The sequence below is a fragment of the Pseudochaenichthys georgianus genome, chromosome 16, assembly GCF_902827115.2.
Source record: "Pseudochaenichthys georgianus chromosome 16, fPseGeo1.2, whole genome shotgun sequence".
Lineage (NCBI taxonomy): Eukaryota > Metazoa > Chordata > Actinopteri > Perciformes > Channichthyidae > Pseudochaenichthys > Pseudochaenichthys georgianus.
Window position 1 is genome coordinate 26568851 of NC_047518.2, and position 19916 is coordinate 26588766.

Sequence of the window (19916 nt, forward strand, 5' to 3'; positions counted from 1 at the left end):
TCCCGCCTGTTGATGGTCCCACTGGCAGGTCCTGGATAGGAATGTAGGCCATCGCCATGGTAATACAGCTGCCTCAAGCTTCATGGTATCCATCCTCCTAATGACCAAGTGTGTGACAAAAGGTGCTAACAAGGTTAAAGAACATTACACTAATAACAAAATAATCAATTTGTGATACATGTTAATGGCCCAATAATAGACAAATAAACTGTTGTCATATGTTAAATATATAGGCTACCATAGATAATAGGAGAAGTTGTCTATACTGTAAACACTCTGAACAACAAACACACCTGGTGTCTAGAGATAAAGTGCATGTTATGCTTTTGTACAATATCAAGCATAAAAAATGGCATATGCCTGTCATATTAAAATAGGCTTTAGTATAAACTGGTAAAATATGATACGTTGTTAGACTTGGAGAAAAATCACCCAACAGCATTCAATGGTTGGGCCACTCTTGCAAAGTCTTTTAAAAATGTATAGAATTTATAGAAGTCTTTATACTAAGTATATTTCAGCCATGTGAAGTTACACTCAATTGATAATTAGATGTGCTTTTTTCCAGAGAACTGTGTTTTACAACTTGGGGAGTTAAGCCAAGCACCACCTGTAAGCCTACTACTTTTTTTTAAATAATTAATTAAAGTAATATATATAATATATATTTTACTTTCAGTATAAATCAATGGTACCGGTCTCTCAGTGTTTTGATTAACAGTTTTCATCAGGAATATGAGACAAAAATACAAGCAATAGTTATTTCATACAGTCAACTAATGCAGCAGGAACCATCATTAGCCTAGTTGATAGAGTCTAAAGTTCACTTGTGTATGTGTGTATGTGTATTTGTGTGTTCATGTCTGTATTTTATCAGCACTAACTCTTGCCTGATTTGCAAAGACACAGCTTGATCCTCATTTTGCAGAAATTGCACAACAATGTTTTTTTCATTCAGAAAACGATATGATACGATATGATACCTTGCATCAGGTGTTCAACTTCTATTATGTCGTAATTACTGTAGCATATTAATAAAAATATTCTTATGTGTACATTTATTTCTTTTTTGATGATTACCATATAGAAAAAACGTTTTATTAATGCATGTAGCAAGACTTCAACGTACCTTTGTCAGGTAGTTTAGTGTTGTGTTTATGTGTGCGTGTGTCTTTAAGAATATCTGCCTACCTGCGAGCATGATCCACAGTCAACTCTTCAGTATTGTTCACAGTGAGACACTAGTTGATGTCGATAATGTGCTCATCACAGGACTCTGATGACTGAATCCACAGTCGTTTCTTGGTGTTGATGGCATCTGTCGCTTCCGTGGAAACTCTCTCCAACAGGAATCATACGGCAACAAGCTCGCTGTAAACGCGGACATGGGTGTTCCTCCAGGCATGAATTTCCACGCATTTTTGTTCATGGTTGTTTAATTTCGACTGCGATCGCACCGTGGCTACATACACAGACTGTCATGTTTTTCTTTTTCATGGCACTCTGATAACTTTGCTCGCGAGACAGAAAGCACTTTTGTTTGGATTATTGTGCCTGAATAATGGTTCACAGGAGCGTGCTGCGTCCTGCTGCCTTTAGGAAACAACTTCAAACAGCGCTTGCTGTAACCATGCTTACCAGTTTCATGATTTAATAATACAAGGGATATGAGCAACTCCAAAGGCGGCGGGATGGCATCGAAGGAAAGACTGTACGAGCTGTGGATGTTGTATTACACAAAGGTGAGTGAAGTGCGGAAGACCTGACGGAGACACCTGTTGCAGCAGGTCCTCTGCGTGAAGTTATGTATGGAAACAATATCATGTTGATGTGTGTGAACTACTGCAGACGTGTATAATGTCTCTGACGTTTGTTTAAACGGTTAGGCTACATAAGGAAGTGGCTTATTTAGCGCCTGTTTGAACAGCAGCTGTTTATTTACTAAGTGGTCGAGGCTTCACTGTGCACACTAGTACATGTCATATCATATGACTGTGTCCCTGAGCCATTTAATGTATGGAAATCCCTTAGTAAATATGTTAATCGAAGCAGATTAGCTCACTTAATGAAGTTTGCACCTGTACCTGCGATGCAGGTGTCACTGCGGCTACTTCCTGTTCCTGTTCCTGTTCCTGCTTAATTTATATTCTCATTTGAGTTGGTGCCAGCAACACTATGCCTGTAATGTATAGGCCTATTTCAATGAGAAATGAGAAACAATATGTATATCAAAACTAAGATGGCATTATCTCTAGTGAAGCAATAGTTGTGTGTGATATTTTGGTCTTTCCTGTTGTCCCCTGTAGATGTAACTGCAACTTTTTTATTTGCTTGGTTATTAAGGCCCGACATCTCTGTAATAGGGAGACCAATTAGCTGAAACTAAAAATATATTGTTGCCCTCATGACATTGTCTTCTCCGGATGGAGGAATACAGTTTGGCTGTGAATAACTTAAGTATTACTATTTAATGTGTTTGCAATCTGCTTCCATGCCTGAGGACAGAGAAAACAAGATCAGACTTCTTTCAAATGTGCATGCACTGTATGTTCACTCTGGGGCATAAAGACTGCTCTCTTATTATCCCAGTGAATCTTAATGGCAACATTCTTTACAAAGATAAAGCCTTAGCCTAGTCATGTACAAGGACATTTTTCATTACATATAATAATTAAATGTTGCTTTAATTTACAGACTTTGCTCAGTTCCAATCTAGGAAAGCATGCTATTGCTTTAAACAGGGCCAAAGGCCATGCTGGAAGAACTGCAAAATGCTCTAAAAATGCTCTGCAGCATTTACTATCAAAGTGGTCATTGTGATCACTTTGGGCATATCCGAAATCTGAAGGTAGGTGTGTGTGTGTGTGTGTGTGTGTGTGTGTGTGTGTGTGTGTGTGTGTGTGTGTGTGTGTGTGTGTGTGTGTGTGTGTGTGTGTGTGTGTGTGTGTGTGTGTGTGTGTGTGTGTGTGTGTGTGTGTGTGTGTGTGTGTGTGTGTGTGTGTGTGTGTGTGTGTGTGTGTGTGTGTGTGTGTGTGTGTGTGTGTGTGTGTGTGTGTGTGTATGTGCTGTGTATGTGTGCTGTGTGTGTGTGTGTGTGTGTGTGTGTGTGTGTGTGTGTGTGTGTGTGTGTGTGTGTGTGTGTGTGTGTGTAAAAATGATAGGCGTCTCTATCTGTCTGTCTCTCTTTTTGTTTTTTTACACATTTTCCATCAGAGAATGACAAATAGATTTCCAGGCTCTCTTGGATGTGCATTTTTGCAAATGACCTGCCCTTATTTACAAGCTGCGATGAAGAATGGCACAAACAAGGGATTTAATGAAGTGGACGTTAAAGTGCACCACCTTATGTGACTCAGAGAGCACAAAGGCTGCACAAAGGCTGCACAAAGGCTGCACAAAGGCTGCACAAAGGCTGCACAAAGGCAGCAGAGCCACTTCAGAGATCATCTGCCTCTGCTATAGAATTTGAACTTGATGTTTTGTTGAATGCTTGTTAGTCAAGTTGTCACAGACAACATCTTTTTTTTTACTGGACACATCCCTCTCCGGCTCAAACCCAGGTAGCTGTAAATATATCTGTCTCTTGATTCTCTTTTGATTATGTTTTTTACTGCATTCATGCAGTACCTCAGACATCATTCTGTATTTGCAATAAGAAAACATAACAAGCTCAGGCTTGTCGTGATAAAGGAGCTCTGCTTCCTCTGATTGTGCAAGAAATCACACACCCCTTGCAAGATTGTTAGATCAGCTATGGCTCAGAGCTGGAAAGTCATTGTGATATAGAAGCGTCTTATACTCAAATCGGTCCAAGAGAGATAGATCCAACAGACTGACAGGCAATGATGGATACATTGATGATTTCCTAGATAGGAGCCTGTGTTACAGACAAGAATGTTGATTATTTGCTATAGTCGAGAGACACTATTGTTTGGACACACAATATAAACATATTTATGTCATCACATTGATCTATATTCAACTGTATTGACAATGTAAACAACCAATGTTTACTCACTAAATGCTTCTTGGTTATCAGGTTTTTGCAGTCTTAAGTTAGGTGACAGCATGCTAAGCAAAGCGCAGAGCACATCATTGTCTTTCATCTGCTGGAGTTACAAACACACTTACTGGCCATTTCTATCTCATATCTGAGAAAGCTTTCCAGACCATAATACAATGCTCATGCCTTACTCGTACGAACACAAATTAAAGAGTGTGATCTTATCGCTGAGGGAGTACCTTAACTTGTCAGATCGTGTCTGTAGAAAACCAGATGGGAATTTTTTTGGATAATAATACCGTTAGACTGCATTTTAACAAATGTTTATTTCAAGGATAGAGGGTGTTGTTTTTCTCATACTGATATTGTGAACAATCTGTGCTGTTGTATTTGCTGTAAAGTGTCTCTACTGTAGGCTATTTTTATTATATGTACAGCACTTTGGCTCGACCAAAAATCGTTTATAAATGTGCTATATAAATAAAACTTGAATGTTGTGTCATTATACAGTAAGCTGGTTGTAGAGTTGAAACTGGTGTTTTTCTTTTAACTTCTTACTTTGAGGATGAATTTAGGTTCAGTTGTTAACTGTGATCCATTTAATGACGATGAATTGTGAAGTGCTTTTAATCTTAATGTGTCTGTTCTGAAACTAACTGCAAAAATAACCAATTGTGTTTAGTTGACAATGGTACAAAAGTGAGAAAACATTAAGTAACTCAGATTGTAGAAGCAGGAACTAGAAATGTTAAATTATTTTACTGGATAAATGATAGATTCGGAAAACAGTTGAAACAACAAATCGATTGAATTAAGTTATTTTTCTTAAATAACCTGGTAGAAGGTTACATATATTTTCAAACGCATCCTGAATTAAAATTACGGTAGAGCTGGAACAACCGGTCGTTTAATCGATTTTTGGCCTTACAGCTTTATTAACTTTTCAGTAAAATACTTTAACAATCCCTCGTTGAAGCTTCTCAGTTGTGAGAATCATAATTTATCTTTGTTGCATTTTAAAAGTCAGATAATCATTTGGGGACTTGGACTTTTAATCAGAGAAAATGTGCTATTTAAAGACACCCACTTAGGCTGTTTTGGGTTGATATCTGCACATTTTTAAGTAAGAAGGATTTGTATGTGTGTCTACTGCCTAGAGATAGCTGTTCCAAGACACATTGAGTTAAAGTACAGACCCGCTGGAGGTAATAATCCTGGATTAAAGTGATAAACGAAAGATGTATCCTTCCCAACAGTGTGGATACAGTAAGAGGCTGGCAGAGGAATAGAGTGTGATTATCCTCAGATCATTAGTGTAAGAGACGGTTAGAGGGAATAATTAAAGCCTGTAGCGGTAGAGATGGACCACAGGGACAATCCAACTGCCACCCATCCACACGCCATGAAAACACCCCCTCAGCTAGCTTGGATAGACAACAAGTCACATTTTCCGGCTTTGTTCGCCACACGGTGTATTTGTCTCAGTTTCTGATCGTGGTATGATCCCCGTCGATATGAGAAGTGAAACAACAACAGCCACCCCTGCAGCTCTCTATTCAAGTCCTATGAGCCCTGGTATTGAATTCCCTCATGTGTCTCCGTCTCCCTTGTTTACCAACAGAGGGGCCAACCAGAAGAAAATCAAAGTGCTCTTTGCCTTCACTTGTGCAGGAAGCTGGAGCGAACAGAATGCCAAGCAGCAGAGAGCGGCACAGCTGCTTGGCCGTGTGCAGAGAAAACAGGGATAAATGGCACAGTTTATAGGGGTCGGTACCTCATGGTTGATCTGTGACATCTGGTCTAATAGTGGCTTTATCGAACACATCCTGGAGCTAGCTGCGCTGGGCAAGGTTCAGTGAAAGCAGTTGAACTGAGATCGAAGGACGTGTATCTTTTCTGAGGTGTAATTTAGTAAGGGATGATTTTAGGTCCAGGGTTCAGACATAAAGCAAAGCACTATGTTTCTTCTGAATATTTAATACAATTCCTCTGCTTTACTTCCTCATGGCAAACCAGATTCCCTTACTATTTAAAGTTACAAATATTGCTGTTGTAGTAAAACTCTGCATCTCGGGTGCTCTTAAACAACACAGCGTTGCGTACACCTGCGTGGGAACGGAAACAAATGAAGAATCCTTTCTCGTAATACTGAAAGCAATCCTTACTTACTTAATTTGGTCATAGTCGGTGGTGTCATCATCTCATAAAGAGTTGTAAACTTTGTTAACCCCTATAACTGTCATTGTGAGTGGCAGTAGATGCAATCATAAGTGGTGTATACTCTGCAGGGTGTCATCATCAGTAATACAGGAAGATTAATAAAAACATGTTTGCATACGCTGAGTGATGTTAGGGAGGATTCAGTCTTTCAACTACTGAATCTATTAATGGAAAGTAAAACAAAGCTGAAGGAGTGTTTCAAATATGTCTCCATGTCCCTGCCTCACCTACTCAAGTGTTATCAAGATGTTGGAGGCACCAAACAATAGGTTGTTCGTTTAGCTTTCCTGTTTTCAAACCGTACAGCCAGAGATGTTATACTGTGTGTGTGTGTGTGTGTGTGTGTGTGTGTGTGTGTGTGTGTGTGTGTGTGTGTGTGTGTGTGTGTGTGTGTGTGTGTGTGTGTGTGTGTGTGTGTGTGTGTGTGTGTGTGTGTGTGTGTGTGTGTGTGTGTGTGTGTGTGTGTGTGTGTGTGTGTGTGTGTGTGTGTGTGTGTGTGTGTGTGTGTGTGATCTACAACTTCAATATTATTTGTTCAATAATGATGTTTACAGGGTGAAGGCATATGAACTAAGCTTACTCTACCTAAAAAATACAGTATTCTCTAATTATGACATTCATTGTTTCAATTAGTCCCATTTGAGTCAGTTTGTGCATATATTCAATTTTGTTTCTCTTCTACATCTTTCTGTTCCCCTGAAAGCCTGTACGCATAACCCGTGCTTCATTGTTTCTGTGGGAAGTTTTATAGACGCCTCCCTTTCTATCTGCCCACACTATAGTAGTAGCACCAAAAGAGGAAGGGGTTTGACAAGGAGGCCACGAGTGAAGGAAATAAGCTACAGTTAGTGACATGTCATTTCCTGGTAACTTGTTTGACATTTGGAAGAGCATAAAGGGGCGAGTCAGACGCTGGTGTTAGTTTAAGAGTGGTGTGCAGCTACTGAACTGCCGGCTGGGAAATAAACTGAAGGCTCACCTGAGACTGGGTTCGCAAGAACCTGGCACCTCAGCCACATACAATGAGAGATGGACTTTCTCATAAGTCAATGCCAGTTGGTAATGTACATTTAACATGAATGCAGCATTAGAAAGTATGTTTTCAGAGTTCACTGCATTAGATCTCCATTTCTCTAGAGGAGCCGTGGCTTATGCACATCAAACATGCATTGAGCTCCAGTTATGCACGCATGTTCTCTGTACTGCAGCAGATTTGAGATGAACCGATATGCAGCGGACTACACACTGATAATATTTGACCTATTTGATTGTTGGCTTATGGAGAAGTACTTAATTTATTGCGATATCATGTGCTGTTTGCTGCACATTATACTATTTGTGTACAATGAGTCAGTTAGACAGTCTGAAACAACTCATGTGTCCCATTCTTCCCTGCACTGCAGAAGCTGCCTCAACTATCAGCAGCAGTGGTTTCGTGCATACTCAGCTAATTAAAATATGCAGGTTGTTCAATCACAGCACATCAAGGACAATTTCTGCATGTCCTGTCTTTTTCTAATTGTATTTGGAAACCTTGCGTTACCAGAAGAAGCTTAACTTGTCTTAATAGGCACAACTGATAAAGGATAATTTGGCTTTATATGAATAAATACAAATATCAAAGTAATTAAGTTTAAAGTTGTTTCTCTGGTGACCCAAGTGACATTTGGTCTATGTGAGATAAAGAGACTGATGTGAGGAGGGAAGAGTGGCAGGATGTTGCACTGCAGAGGCAGATCATAGCTGCGATAACGCCGTCTGTGTGTAAACATCCTCTCATTAAATAGTCTTAATTGATTCTATAAGGACGCATTAAAGCCGGAATGTCTCGTGTATAACAATGACATGCTTACAGTAAGATGTTGTTTTTGTTCGTTGACAGCTATATGCAGAATTTACTGAATGTTTGAACCGATAAACTTAAAGGATAGGAACATTTATTTTGACCTCCCTGTTATGAAAAGGAAAGAATTGGCGCGTGTGGTCCTCTGTGAATGATATCTCTTTGCAACATCCTGTTACAAAAACAGGTCACAAGGGTAGTGCCATGTCTTCAGCTTCTGTCTGTCACAGTTTGAAGCTTAACCTATTTAGAGCATCAACTTAACAACCGAGCATAAGCACAGAACATGCTCCATTGATACTTATAGTGTCGCTGTGCACATTTTTCACATTACATATTTACAGTGCATGCCTGCAGGCGTGAAGGCCTCATGTGTTCTTTCCTCCCTCCTGCAGAAAGACGTGGGTTATCTGCAGCAGTGGCTGGAGGCGTTTGTGGCGTCCTTTGAGAGACTCGTTGATGTGCAGTCACTGGAGCCGCGGAGGTGAGTAGTAACAGTTATTTGCAAACTTCTAGTTCCCACCAGTTTAAATTCCCCATATCAGGATGAACATGACCTTCTTTGAAATACCATTTTGACATGTTTATGGTATGTGTAAAGGCAGCCCCTATTACAATGCCCTTTGCCTCCTCCTCTCCCTTCTCCAGGCTGGAGGAGTGCAGCTCCGTGGTGCCCATGCTTCCCAAGGAAGTCCTGGTGCTCCTCGGTAAACAGCTATGGGAGAGTGCGGACCACCTCTCAGACCCCCCCGAGTCCAACGGCACCCTCCCTCACCCCCTGCTCATCATCAAGTTCTTCATCATTGTCTGCAGGTGAGGACTCAGCCTCCTGTGTATACACGTCTTCATCATGATCATGAACAAGCTAGATAGAAGAACTGTGTTCAATCAAATACAGATGTTTATAATGAAAAGTTTCCAGCTACAGGTTATTTTTCATTCCTTCCATATTTTTTGTGGTTTTACTTGGAGTAATATAAATCAGCCTGTTAGACATATATTTAGGGATGAAATAACATTTAGGCATGTACTTGGCATGAGGCTACATTTTGAAAATGTACCTAAAATGTTTGTATGTAATGTGTAAAATTAGGTCATTTTGTCTTAACCCGTCTCAATTTCCTTATTTTAAATGTTAACTCTGTTTCAATAACAAAAGAGGCAATGGTGCCATAAGGAACTGGATGCATTACAGTTTTTGAACTTTTCCAGAAATTGCAAGCAGGTTGTGCAAACAGGCTGCAACTCAGTGTCAGGATGTTCCCCCTGATGTTCTGAGCGTCCGTTGTATGTGTCTTATGTTGGGTACGCATCATCCTTATCACTCAATTTCACACATTTCTCTCTACTTCTAGGAATATGGAGAACATAGACCCAGACAACACCCCTGGTTTTGTTTTTGAAACCATCAAGCTTTTGAATGTCTGTTTAAGCCAGGTAAGGCCAAGATAAACTTTACCTCAAGCAGGAAACAGATTTCATTGATTTATGACGGGGCTTAGCTCCAATGTAAGCTCACTATATCAATCATGCAAAGATTATTTGGTGCCCTTCTAGACACTGTGCAGAAAAGTGATATACAACAGAGATACACTAAGCCTATACAGAAGTAACCAAACTTGTTTACACTGAAAAGAGAAATGGACGTGTAGTCGACCTTCTATTCATTGGACTGGAATGTGTTGTATTTAATGTATGTTATACGAACAACAGATACAGCTGAATCTGTGTCGAAGAAGAATTACGAAGTAAGTGTCCAAACTTTTATTTTGTACAGCTTAAGAAGGGCGAAGGGGAGCAGTCGTCTCTGGAGATGGTTGTGCAGTATGGATTTGTGCTGTTTGAGTGTCTCTTTGACCCTTATCAGACGTGGAGGAGAGGCCTGGCTGGGTGAGTGTGTGCTGCCTACTTTGTGAATGTGTGGGAGGTGGAATTTAGCCACACAAAGACCCAAATACTGTTTGATGCATTTAGCATCTTGCCCAACTTTTCTGTGATGTGTAACACCCTGTCTTGTTGCTTGTAAGAATTGAAGTCAAGCCTCATAATGCCAGCAGTATTAGTGGCAGTCGTTGACTAGGCGTGATGTGAGTCAGTGCAGTGACTCGAGGCTTTGTGTGTGACAGGGAGGAGGTGAGCCTGCTGGAGAGGAACAAGTATAAGTTCTCCCCGCTGGTCTTGCCAGAGGAGCTGCCTGCTCTCTTCCACGGTGAGATACTCCCCTTCGTCCGCTCTGCCACACTGATCTCTGTCAGACCTCATATACCACAAGAATCCAAATGCTCCCACTGCTGCCTAAACACAGCTTTAATCTGTCATCCTTGACATGAAAAACCCTGACCTTTTGTGTTCTCCCAATCACAATCTTTGCCATGGTTATTATAATGAAAGATTACTGGTCAGTGCAGTCAGTGAGACCTTTGGGCTGAAAACTTTAATTATTCACCATCTAAGTCCAAGCCTTTCTAAATATAAAAGCCCATTTGATCAGTTAGTAATCTATAAATCATGTGGGAAATCTCAGCCTGGGCAAGTTTCAGTATGTCCACATTTTAGGAAGATTATCCCATAATAGCAGGGTTTAATTAGAACTGCTAATTGTGCAATACCTAGCCAATTAGAAATACCTAAGCTTCTGTTTTTCATGTAATTCCCAAGTACAGTGGTGGCATAGCAGGGCATGTTCAGCCATTGTGACATTTATTATCCTTATGATAACAAACAATACAAAAGGTACACTGTATGTGCATGTTATTTTAACAGCACTGTATGAATGGTTGCTGTATTGTGGTTAAGTGATAAGTGAAATAAGTTGTTTTTTTATAACTTTGTTTCTTGGTCTGAATGTCACAGAAAGTCTGCAGGAAAGCGAGAAGCTCCCAGAGGTCATCACACTAAGATGTGTCCATCTCCAGGGTGCTATCATCAGCGGAGGAAGGGTCTGCTTGCCTTTTTTCCCTCTTCATCAGTATTTATTATGAAACACTACTAGATAGATAGATAGATAGATAGATAGATAGATAGATACTTTATTGATCTCAATTTAGGAAATTCTTTCATCACAGAAGCAGAAGTGTGTTCAGACTGTATAATACAATACTTAAAATACTTTTAAAAAGTGGTAAAAGAGAATCAACAATTAAAAACAAAATGAAAAATATGATATCAAATATAAACAACATAAACAAAACAATATAAGATATTCTGGATAATTAATATAAAAAGTCAAAAATACAACAGGCAATTTCAAACTGATTACAGTGGAGTGACTTTGTCCATACGATTTTCTTACAGAAGAATGGCCTTCTCTCCATCACCCCTTCCTCGGTTGAGGACCTGTTCTCTGTTCTGAGAGTGTGGTGCTGCCGGGCCTCGACAGAACCCAAGAGCACGTCTCTCTCCCGGCTGACGCTGCAGTGCCTGACGGCCATGATCCACCTGCTGCACGCCAGCAGCCCTGCTGAGCGGCAGCTGGAGATCAGGACCATACTGGAGAGCTACTTCCAGCTGCTCAACTGGAACCGTCCTCTCAGCAGTGAGCTGCAGGAGAGGCAGAACTGGGAGGAGAGCCTGATCTCCCTCCAGCGCCAAATGCTAAGTAAGATAGGATAAGATAAGAAGTACTTTGTTGATCCCAATTTGGATTTGTACATTTAAGAAATGAAAAGACTAGAAATAAACAATCCAAAATGTAAACATCTCAAATACAAATAAATACAAATGTACAGTAACAAAATATAAAGCAGGATATTATATATACATTAATTGTGTAAGGAATGAATTATTAAATATTAAATTGAATATAAATGTAAAATGTACGAAGGGAGTTTAAGTCCAGTTATCCAAGAGAAGCAATGGAGCAGAGAGTTCTCTTCCAGCCCGAGGTGATTTGTTATACAGAGTTATTGCAGTCGGCAGGAATGTTTTCCTGCATCGGTCCTTGTGACAAGTAAGAGCAGGACTCAAGGGTAGCTGAGCCTTCATATTTTATATCTCTTAATCCGAATGGAGGCTAAGTAATCGATTTCCCCAGTGTCTGAAATATAGTCCACATCCTTCTTGTTGTCAATTCTAGCTGCTGTCCCTGAGATCCTGCAGTGCCCCGACAGGCCCGTCCTGCAGGCTGTGTTCCTCAACAACAACTGCTTTGAACACATCCTCAGACTGGTTCAGAACAGCAAGGTCAGAACCCTGCACATCTTAAATATGTCTGTTCTGTCAAATATTCTTTTTGTTTAAATGTCATGTCTATTTCCTCTTTTATTTGCCTGGATGCCCTAATGCTGTTTTACTGCTTGGTCAATGTGAAATATCCCAAAAATGTTAATGCTTTCAGCTTATATTTCCCCTCACGGTTACAACACATGTTCCTCGCTGCAACTGTAGAGAAACCTGGATCGACCTTGTCTCTATTACCTTTGACAGATGACTGTTTTGTTTAATTGTCTGTCTTTCTGTGTTCTGTGTGTGTGTGTGTTGTGTGTGTGGCTCCGTGTGTACATCCTGCAGCTCTTTCAGAGCAACATGCATAGACCGGATCGTGAGGTTGTGTGTGACCTCACTACTTGTTTACTCACAGAGGTCGAAATGGACCAGGTACTTCCCCCCCACTCGGTTTTGATATTGGTCTGTCAGCAGGAAACTCAGCCTTCTCTCCTCGCGTTAACTGCTCTGAGCTATTTAAACAGGAAACTTCAAGCAGGAAGTCTGGCTTACTTTCATTTTGTAAACAAAGCAGGTGGAAGACTATAGGTCATTATTGTTGTTTAGAGTTCCCTTTTTAATCTTTCATATTATCTGTCCATCTAGAATATGCACTTACAGCCTTTATTACATGTGTTATTTTGGTCTATTGAATCCAACTTTAAAAATATACAATCAAGTTGGCATTAGTTTTGAGCACAAGATTCAAATTATTAGTTGAGGGATTCATCTTTGCTAGTGTTGGAGAGTCGATTTATATAACATTCACAATTAGAGGCTGAATTTCTTGTTGACATCTAAAGGGAAAAAGAGCATGCTGAGTGTTTCTTGGTGCATGCATGAAATGGTGGTTTTACAATGAGCATGTCTTTCCTTCTACTCTTGGTATCTTTGCTGCTCTGTCGTGTGCTGTGCCCGGTTCATCTTGTTTCAAAGACCTGGCACAACCTGGTGTGTTGATGTTGCTTCATTTGTAGCAATACTGGGGATCTCCCTGAATTTCTTTTATTTGTTACGGTGGTTGGCTTTGGATTTTGCATGTGTGAATCTATCATTAATTAACAAAGAGGCAATTGTTTAGTGACTGATACAGCAGTGCACTTACCCACTCTGCTCCAATAATTGTGGTGTAGGAAAAAAAGGAAATGAGCTGCACTTCCCCTTGCGCTTTACAGATAATCAATCATTCATTTGGTGAAAGATTTCTTCAATGTTGATGTATTTGCTTTCCTTCTTGGTGCTGTGCAGTTGGAATGTTCACATTTTCCGGGCTTCTGGTGTCAACTCATTATGATTCACGTTTTGAACTCTGCCTCATTCAAAACATTTTTTTAACACAATCCTTATTCTGATGTAGGTTTTGGAGAAAGGATCAGACAGTATTACAGTTCATGCTCTAGGAGTCCTCACAGCTATAATGAATAACTCACCCTCTGCTAAGGTAAGGCATCTTTGTGGTCAAATCATACCTCCCTAATACTTCTTTACATGTATTGTAAAGCTTTATTACATATGATACAACCTACAATCCCAGATAAAGTTAGATCCTGATGAGGAAAGCTGGTTTCCGTTCATTTAAGAACTCTCATTGTATTCCCTTGTATGGAAGTGTGTCAACTAGTTATCCCCTGAGGGGCAGCTTTCACCAGCCTATTTCTGCCTCATTTCCCCACAGGAGGTTTTCAAGGAGAGGATTGGCTACTCCCAGTTGTTTGATGTGCTGAAGAGTCAAGGTCAACCCACCAAGAGGCTTCTGCAGGAGCTGATGAACATGGTAAAGCACACAGCACTCATTATCCCCACTGAGAGACAGTAGATGCCATTTAGCTGTTATGGATGACCGTGTTCTTATTTAAAGGTCACCTATTATGCAAAATGCACTTGTTCACGTCATTTATACATAAACATGTGTCCCCTCTGTGTAAAGAGATTCTGAAAGTTTCAGGAAAAAAGATTCGCTCACTTTTTGTCCTGATTTATATAAAAACGAGTCTGAAAATGAGCTGATCAGATTTTGGCCACTTTGTGATGTCATAATGTTTTTTGGGCTTGTGTAACCATTAGCCAATAACCAACCAAGGTAACCTCCCCCCCCCCACCTTATCACCTGAATCCCTTCCTAGAGCAGTGGTTCTCAAAGTGGGGGGCGCAGAGGCATGACAGGGGGGGCGCGAGAGACCAGAGGGGAAAATGGTTATTAAAAAAGAGAACCACTGTCCTAGAGCACCATTATGTTCTTTTTAACCAAATATCTCTCAGAGGGGCGTGGGGAGTGGCTCCTATTTTCATCTGAAGTAACACACACAGAATCAGCACTTTTGAAACAGGCCTGAAACAGAGGGGATTATGGGATGCTACAATGATCTGTTTGGTATTTTGAGCGAAACACTTCAGAGACATGTTTTGTATATAACTGGGGACTATAATATATTGATGAAAAATAGTATAATAGGGGACCTTTAAATGATGTTGTTATTGATAATGTGACCACATATCATCTTCATTCTCTGTCTTCACTCTTTTTTTCCAGGCAGTGGAGGGTGAGCATGCCCACGCCCATCACCTTGGCATCAGTAACGACCAGCCTTTGCTGCTGCTCCTTCAGTGGCTCCCTGACCTGTCACGTCAGAGGGACCTGCAGCTGCTGGTGGCCCAGTGGCTGGCCACCGTCTGCGGCGGCTCCCTATCCTGCCGCACCGTGGCTGTCGAGGCGGGCATGGTGTGGGCTCTGCTGCAGGTGCTCTCACAGCCCCAGAATCTGGACAAGCAGTGTGCAGACGCCCTGCTGGGCCTCCTGCAGGACCTGGGCTCCCTGTGTCTGAGACCTGAGGAGCTGAAAGGCCTGCTCAGACTGCTCAGAGTGGATCAGGACAATGGCGCGGTCGTGGGGAAGGTGCACCCCTACTGCGCTCGCGTCATCCAAGTGCTCTCGGCCATAGCGGCCAGAGAAGGCCAGGACAGTGCCTTGCAATACTTTGACCTCACGCCCCCCATGGCTGGCATCATGGTGCCCACAGTCCAACGCTGGCCAGGCGGCGGGTTTGCCTTTCACGCCTGGCTCTGCCTCAACATGGAATTCCCGTGTCATTCAGAGTCCTCTAATCACCGCAAACCTCGTGCAAACTCTGTCACAGGGGTTCAGTACGACATGGGAAGAGGACCCCGCAGGAAGCAGCTCTACAGGTAAAGAGAAGTTAAAGTGCGTGCTTTTATAAATAAGATGTCTACGTTGCACAATTTTTGACCGAAAGTATTGTTTTAAAGTTTCTTCACAGCAAGTGGAACGGGGCTGGAGGCCTTCTTCTCCATAGAGGGAGTGCTGGTGGTGGCTGTCTGCACTAAGAAAGACTACATGGCTGTCACGCTGCCAGAGTACCCACTAGCAGACTCATGCTGGGTGAGTTTGGACACACATAGTATAGTAAGGATATTAGCCAACGTGTGTCCTTTTTTAGCCTGTCCCAAATAAAAATAGATTTGATCAAGGAGAAAATAACGCATCATTTTCAAAACGGTACTGTCTTGGCCCGTAACCTTGAAGAATAATCACTAAGAAATAGAAAAGTGCACCTCTTGAAGGAGCTGGAGAGGTCTATCAGTAGGTTAAATGAAAGCTGTCAACTGTCTGGAGACTATGTTGCTCCTTTAGTTTCTCAATACATAAATGTACCTAATTTAATATCATCATCATCACAGCATTCAGTGGCTATAGTCCACATCCCAGGCCGTCGTCCCTTCGGTCAGAACCTGGTCACCATCTACATCGACGGAGAGCAGCGTAAAATTGCTCCGCTTCGCTTTCCATCTTTCAGTGAGGTAACTGACACTACTATCTAAATGATCCTGGCAATGGACCTAATATTACTAAATAGTTCCCCTCTACTCATCTGACTTCCTATTTTTCTCCCCCAACTTGCCACCTGAAGCCTTTTACTTCCTGCTGCATCGGGTCTGCGGGCAACCGCACCACCACCACCACCACCTCCCCCAACCTGCCCATGTCCTCGTCTTCTAACCCATCAACACCGGAGTTTTCATTCCCCCCCCATGGACCCTCCCTTATCCGTTCCCAGTCCTTCCCAGCTACCTTTGCAGGAGGTCGCTGGGGGTCTTCGAGAGAGACCGCAGTGCACACCATCCCAGCAGGACTGCAGGACACAGAGTGGGGAACCCCCACGTCTCTGGATGGGCTCCTGGGCACCGCGTTCATCTGCCACGAGGCTCTGCAGCCGGCACAGACCAGAGCTCTGCACGCTGCAGGTATGTCACGCTGTGCAACAATGAAAATGTTGTTGTAAACATTATACACCTTCAAAATGTTACGTTTGCAGCTCTTAGCTCTTCTAAATCACAGAATTCCCCATAGGATTCTTATTTTCATGCATACCAAACAACGTTTGTATATTTTATGACCTACATTCCCACATCACAGGCCCGAATCACGTGTCCTTATTCAAAGCGGAGGGAGAGTTATCTGATCTCAACAGCAAGCTTCTTCTGTACTACACTCCACAGGTGATCCATTGAACCATTTTATAACACTGCTTGTATTATGTGAATTATAAGCAACACCAGTAAAATATACTTGTTTGCATGCAACTGTTTATTTTTTGCAGGCCTTCAAGAGCCAGATATGTTTGGACCTGTCGCCCAATCACCAATATGATGGCAGGCTCACAGGACACAGTGTAGTGAACTGGGACATCAAGGTTAGATGTGACACAATTAAATAGAGAGTGAGAAGTGAATCAAGAGAGTGAGAAGTGGAATATCAATCATGACCTGTCTCCATGTTGTTTTTGCTTTCTTGTTTCCCTTTTGGATGGTCAATTCAATTTCTAATTGACTTATGTGGAAGTTTTTTTTCCCTTGTAGGATGTTGTAAATGTGATGGGAGGTGTAGGGGTGTTGCTGCCTCTGCTGGAGCAGGTATGTGAACCAGAGCAGTTTAACAGCGGCAGTCAGGAGATCTCAGACCTGCTGGGACCAGAGCTCACCTCCAGAGGCCCCGCTTCCATGCTGCTGCCACTCAACAAGTCCCCAGGTCAGCTCATGTTTAGCTTAGATATTTACACCTAGATTTTTCTTCATGAAAGGGTCAGTTCACCTAAAAATGAAGGGGCAGGAACATTGTTTCTGGAAGGAAATGTCAGGGTGTTCATTTCAATTTTTTAATACTGTGAGCATCGAATACCATTTACCTTCACTGTCGTGGGATGGACGCTCAAATATTAGACTTGAGTATCTCATAACCTTAGCAAATCAAATAACAATTTCCACTTGTACAGTATGGACATGTGGGAAGTCAGAAAACGCTTTATGTTCCTTTTTGAAACTTGGGTAAGTCAACCTAAAGTATTATGAATTTTGAGAGCTTACTATGTTGTTGTTCCTGGTTATTTCTGTTCACTAGTCCTAGGCTAAATGATAAATATGATTTTCCGTGTAGTGTATATCATGTGTAATGGCAGTGAGTCAGCTACACTGTTCATACTGCAGGAACAAACAGGATGTGAAAGACAGATAAGAGGCGCATGCTATAATACACAACACACAAACATAGAACAGATTGTGAAATCAATGCTTACAGGTTAAATGTCATAATCAGCATGAGGTATAACATTTGCATGTGGAGATCCAGTTCAGTGGCCAAATGCACCTTATTCTGCAAGAAGTCTAACATGAGATATATGAATTAGTTGCAAAAGTGAGGGAAATACCATAACCACAACTCATGCTGAGATATGCAGATGTCAATAAAGTGCTTGGTAATGCAGAAATATGACTGTGGGAGATACAGGAAACCATAAATGTTGATTTGCCCCATTTTGTGTCTCTCAGAGGGCAGACTAGAGAGAAACAGCATTGCCGCCTTCCTGCTGATGGTGAAAAACCTGATTCTTCATCACCCTGTCAATCAGGAGTGCCTGCTGCAGTGCCACGGGCCGAGCATCATAGGAGCCATGCTCAGCAAAGTAAGCACCCTGTTCTTGGTTTTGCTCCAGCAAGTGGGAGTTGATTGCGAGAAGAGTTGATTAGCATCTGAAAGTGAATATTTGACCTTTTTTCTATTGTAATGCTGCGGTATAATTGCTGTATAATGAATGGGTATTGTGTTGAAACCATTGGTTCTATGATATTCACAGTATCACATGCTTGTGTGGGGAAATGAATGCAGAGTTCGCCAGATTGCAATTTCTCTTTCACTGAGCACAAAAGCGTAGCTATTAAATCTGTGGCTTGAAATGTTTTTGTTGAAAGCTAGGGAAATTAATGTAGATTAAATCTAAATTAAAATCAAAGACTTTCGGCATATTTGCTTTTTGCTGCTGATATAAACATTGAATATAACCTTGTTTATTAATATAAGGAACTAAGGACAATGCTGTGTATATACATTACATTCATTAAAAATCCTACAATGTGATTTCCTGGATTCTTTCCCCCCATTCTGTCTCTCATAGTTGAAGTGTACCTAGGATGAAAAGTACAGGCCTCTCATCTTTTTAAGTGGGAGAACTTGCACAATTGGTGGCTGACTAAATACTTTTTTGCCCCACTGTATAAGGATCAAAGTAATGAGTTGTTGAGCCCTTTTAAAGGTGCAATAATGATTATTCAGTTTATACTATTAAGGAATTTTTATTTTATTGATGATGTTCAGAATTTCAATGTTCACACAGTGGTAATAGATCTATAAGGGTGGCAGCCAATAAGGTGTTGTGTTGGTGCAGCACAGACACAGCTTCTGTCTGACAGGATATGTTGAAATACATGCTGTTAAGGTGGAGCATCCTGTAAGGAAGCTGTTTCCCAATAATCTCATGGGGTTGCCACGTTTGACAGTGGCAAAGATATGAACACTGACAGAACACAAACACTTGTACTATCCATGCACTCAGCTCCTATTTCAGCAGAATCAAGTGTTTCCAAAAATAGACAGTCCATAAACCATTGTTAAAAAATAACCATCTTTAACACAAACACACATTACCACCTCTCCTCTTTGCTTCATCTGCTACAGGTTCCTGGCAGTATGATGGACATGAACGTTTTAATGGCCTGCCAGCTGCTGCTGGACCAGGTTTTCAACGAGGGGAACAGCCCACTTCTACAGCAGCTCTACCAGCACCTGCTCTTTGATTTCCGGATCTGGACTAAAAGTCATTTTACCGTTTGTCTGGGTAAGGCACAAGCAGTCCTCGAGTAATGCACCTGTGAACCTTTTCATGTGTGCCGAAGCTGTTTGTGTCCCTTTTTATGAATCCATAAGCTAGCCTGAAAGGAGTAAAAGCAGGCTAAAAGCAGAGAGAGCAGAGGTAGAACACATTAAGGTTTCTAGTTCAGGCTGTGATGAGGATTCAAAGTGAATCTGCGCCTGAAGCCTCGCTTTTGTTCCTTTTTTTTGTAATGAATGCATTTCTTCAGTACAACCTCTTGTATAGGTTTGACATTTCTAAATGTCAAATTGGAGAAAAATGAAAAGTCTTATTTTTCTTCCAAAGCCCACGTGCAGTACATGGTGTCTGTGCTTAACAAAGGCAAGCAGCGAATGAAGAGGAAGTACGGAGTCCAATATATTCTGGAAACAATTCGCACATACTACAGGTGAACCTTTGACATACACTTAAATAAATTCAACATATG

General features: G+C 41.4%; 1 protein-coding gene across 2 annotated transcripts in view; it reads left to right on the forward strand.

Moving 5' to 3' along the window:
- The first annotated feature begins 1212 nt into the window (after positions 1-1212).
- Positions 1213-19916, forward strand: part of nbeal2 (neurobeachin-like 2) — a 35758-nt gene continuing 17054 nt past the window's right edge. For both annotated transcript variants that reach the window (XM_034101930.2, XM_034101931.2), the window contains exons 1-22: positions 1213-1742; positions 8462-8550; positions 8715-8879; positions 9422-9503; positions 9844-9956; positions 10193-10275; positions 10920-11005; positions 11361-11664; positions 12142-12248; positions 12576-12662; positions 13627-13710; positions 13945-14043; positions 14800-15452; positions 15534-15666; positions 15966-16085; positions 16196-16529; positions 16702-16784; positions 16886-16978; positions 17145-17313; positions 18111-18244; positions 19294-19453; positions 19775-19877. In XM_034101930.2, the coding sequence (XP_033957821.2) occupies positions 1668-1742; positions 8462-8550; positions 8715-8879; positions 9422-9503; positions 9844-9956; positions 10193-10275; positions 10920-11005; positions 11361-11664; positions 12142-12248; positions 12576-12662; positions 13627-13710; positions 13945-14043; positions 14800-15452; positions 15534-15666; positions 15966-16085; positions 16196-16529; positions 16702-16784; positions 16886-16978; positions 17145-17313; positions 18111-18244; positions 19294-19453; positions 19775-19877 (3356 nt within the window). In that variant the 5' untranslated portion in view covers positions 1213-1667. The remainder of the gene's footprint in view (positions 1743-8461; positions 8551-8714; positions 8880-9421; positions 9504-9843; positions 9957-10192; positions 10276-10919; positions 11006-11360; positions 11665-12141; positions 12249-12575; positions 12663-13626; positions 13711-13944; positions 14044-14799; positions 15453-15533; positions 15667-15965; positions 16086-16195; positions 16530-16701; positions 16785-16885; positions 16979-17144; positions 17314-18110; positions 18245-19293; positions 19454-19774; positions 19878-19916) is intronic.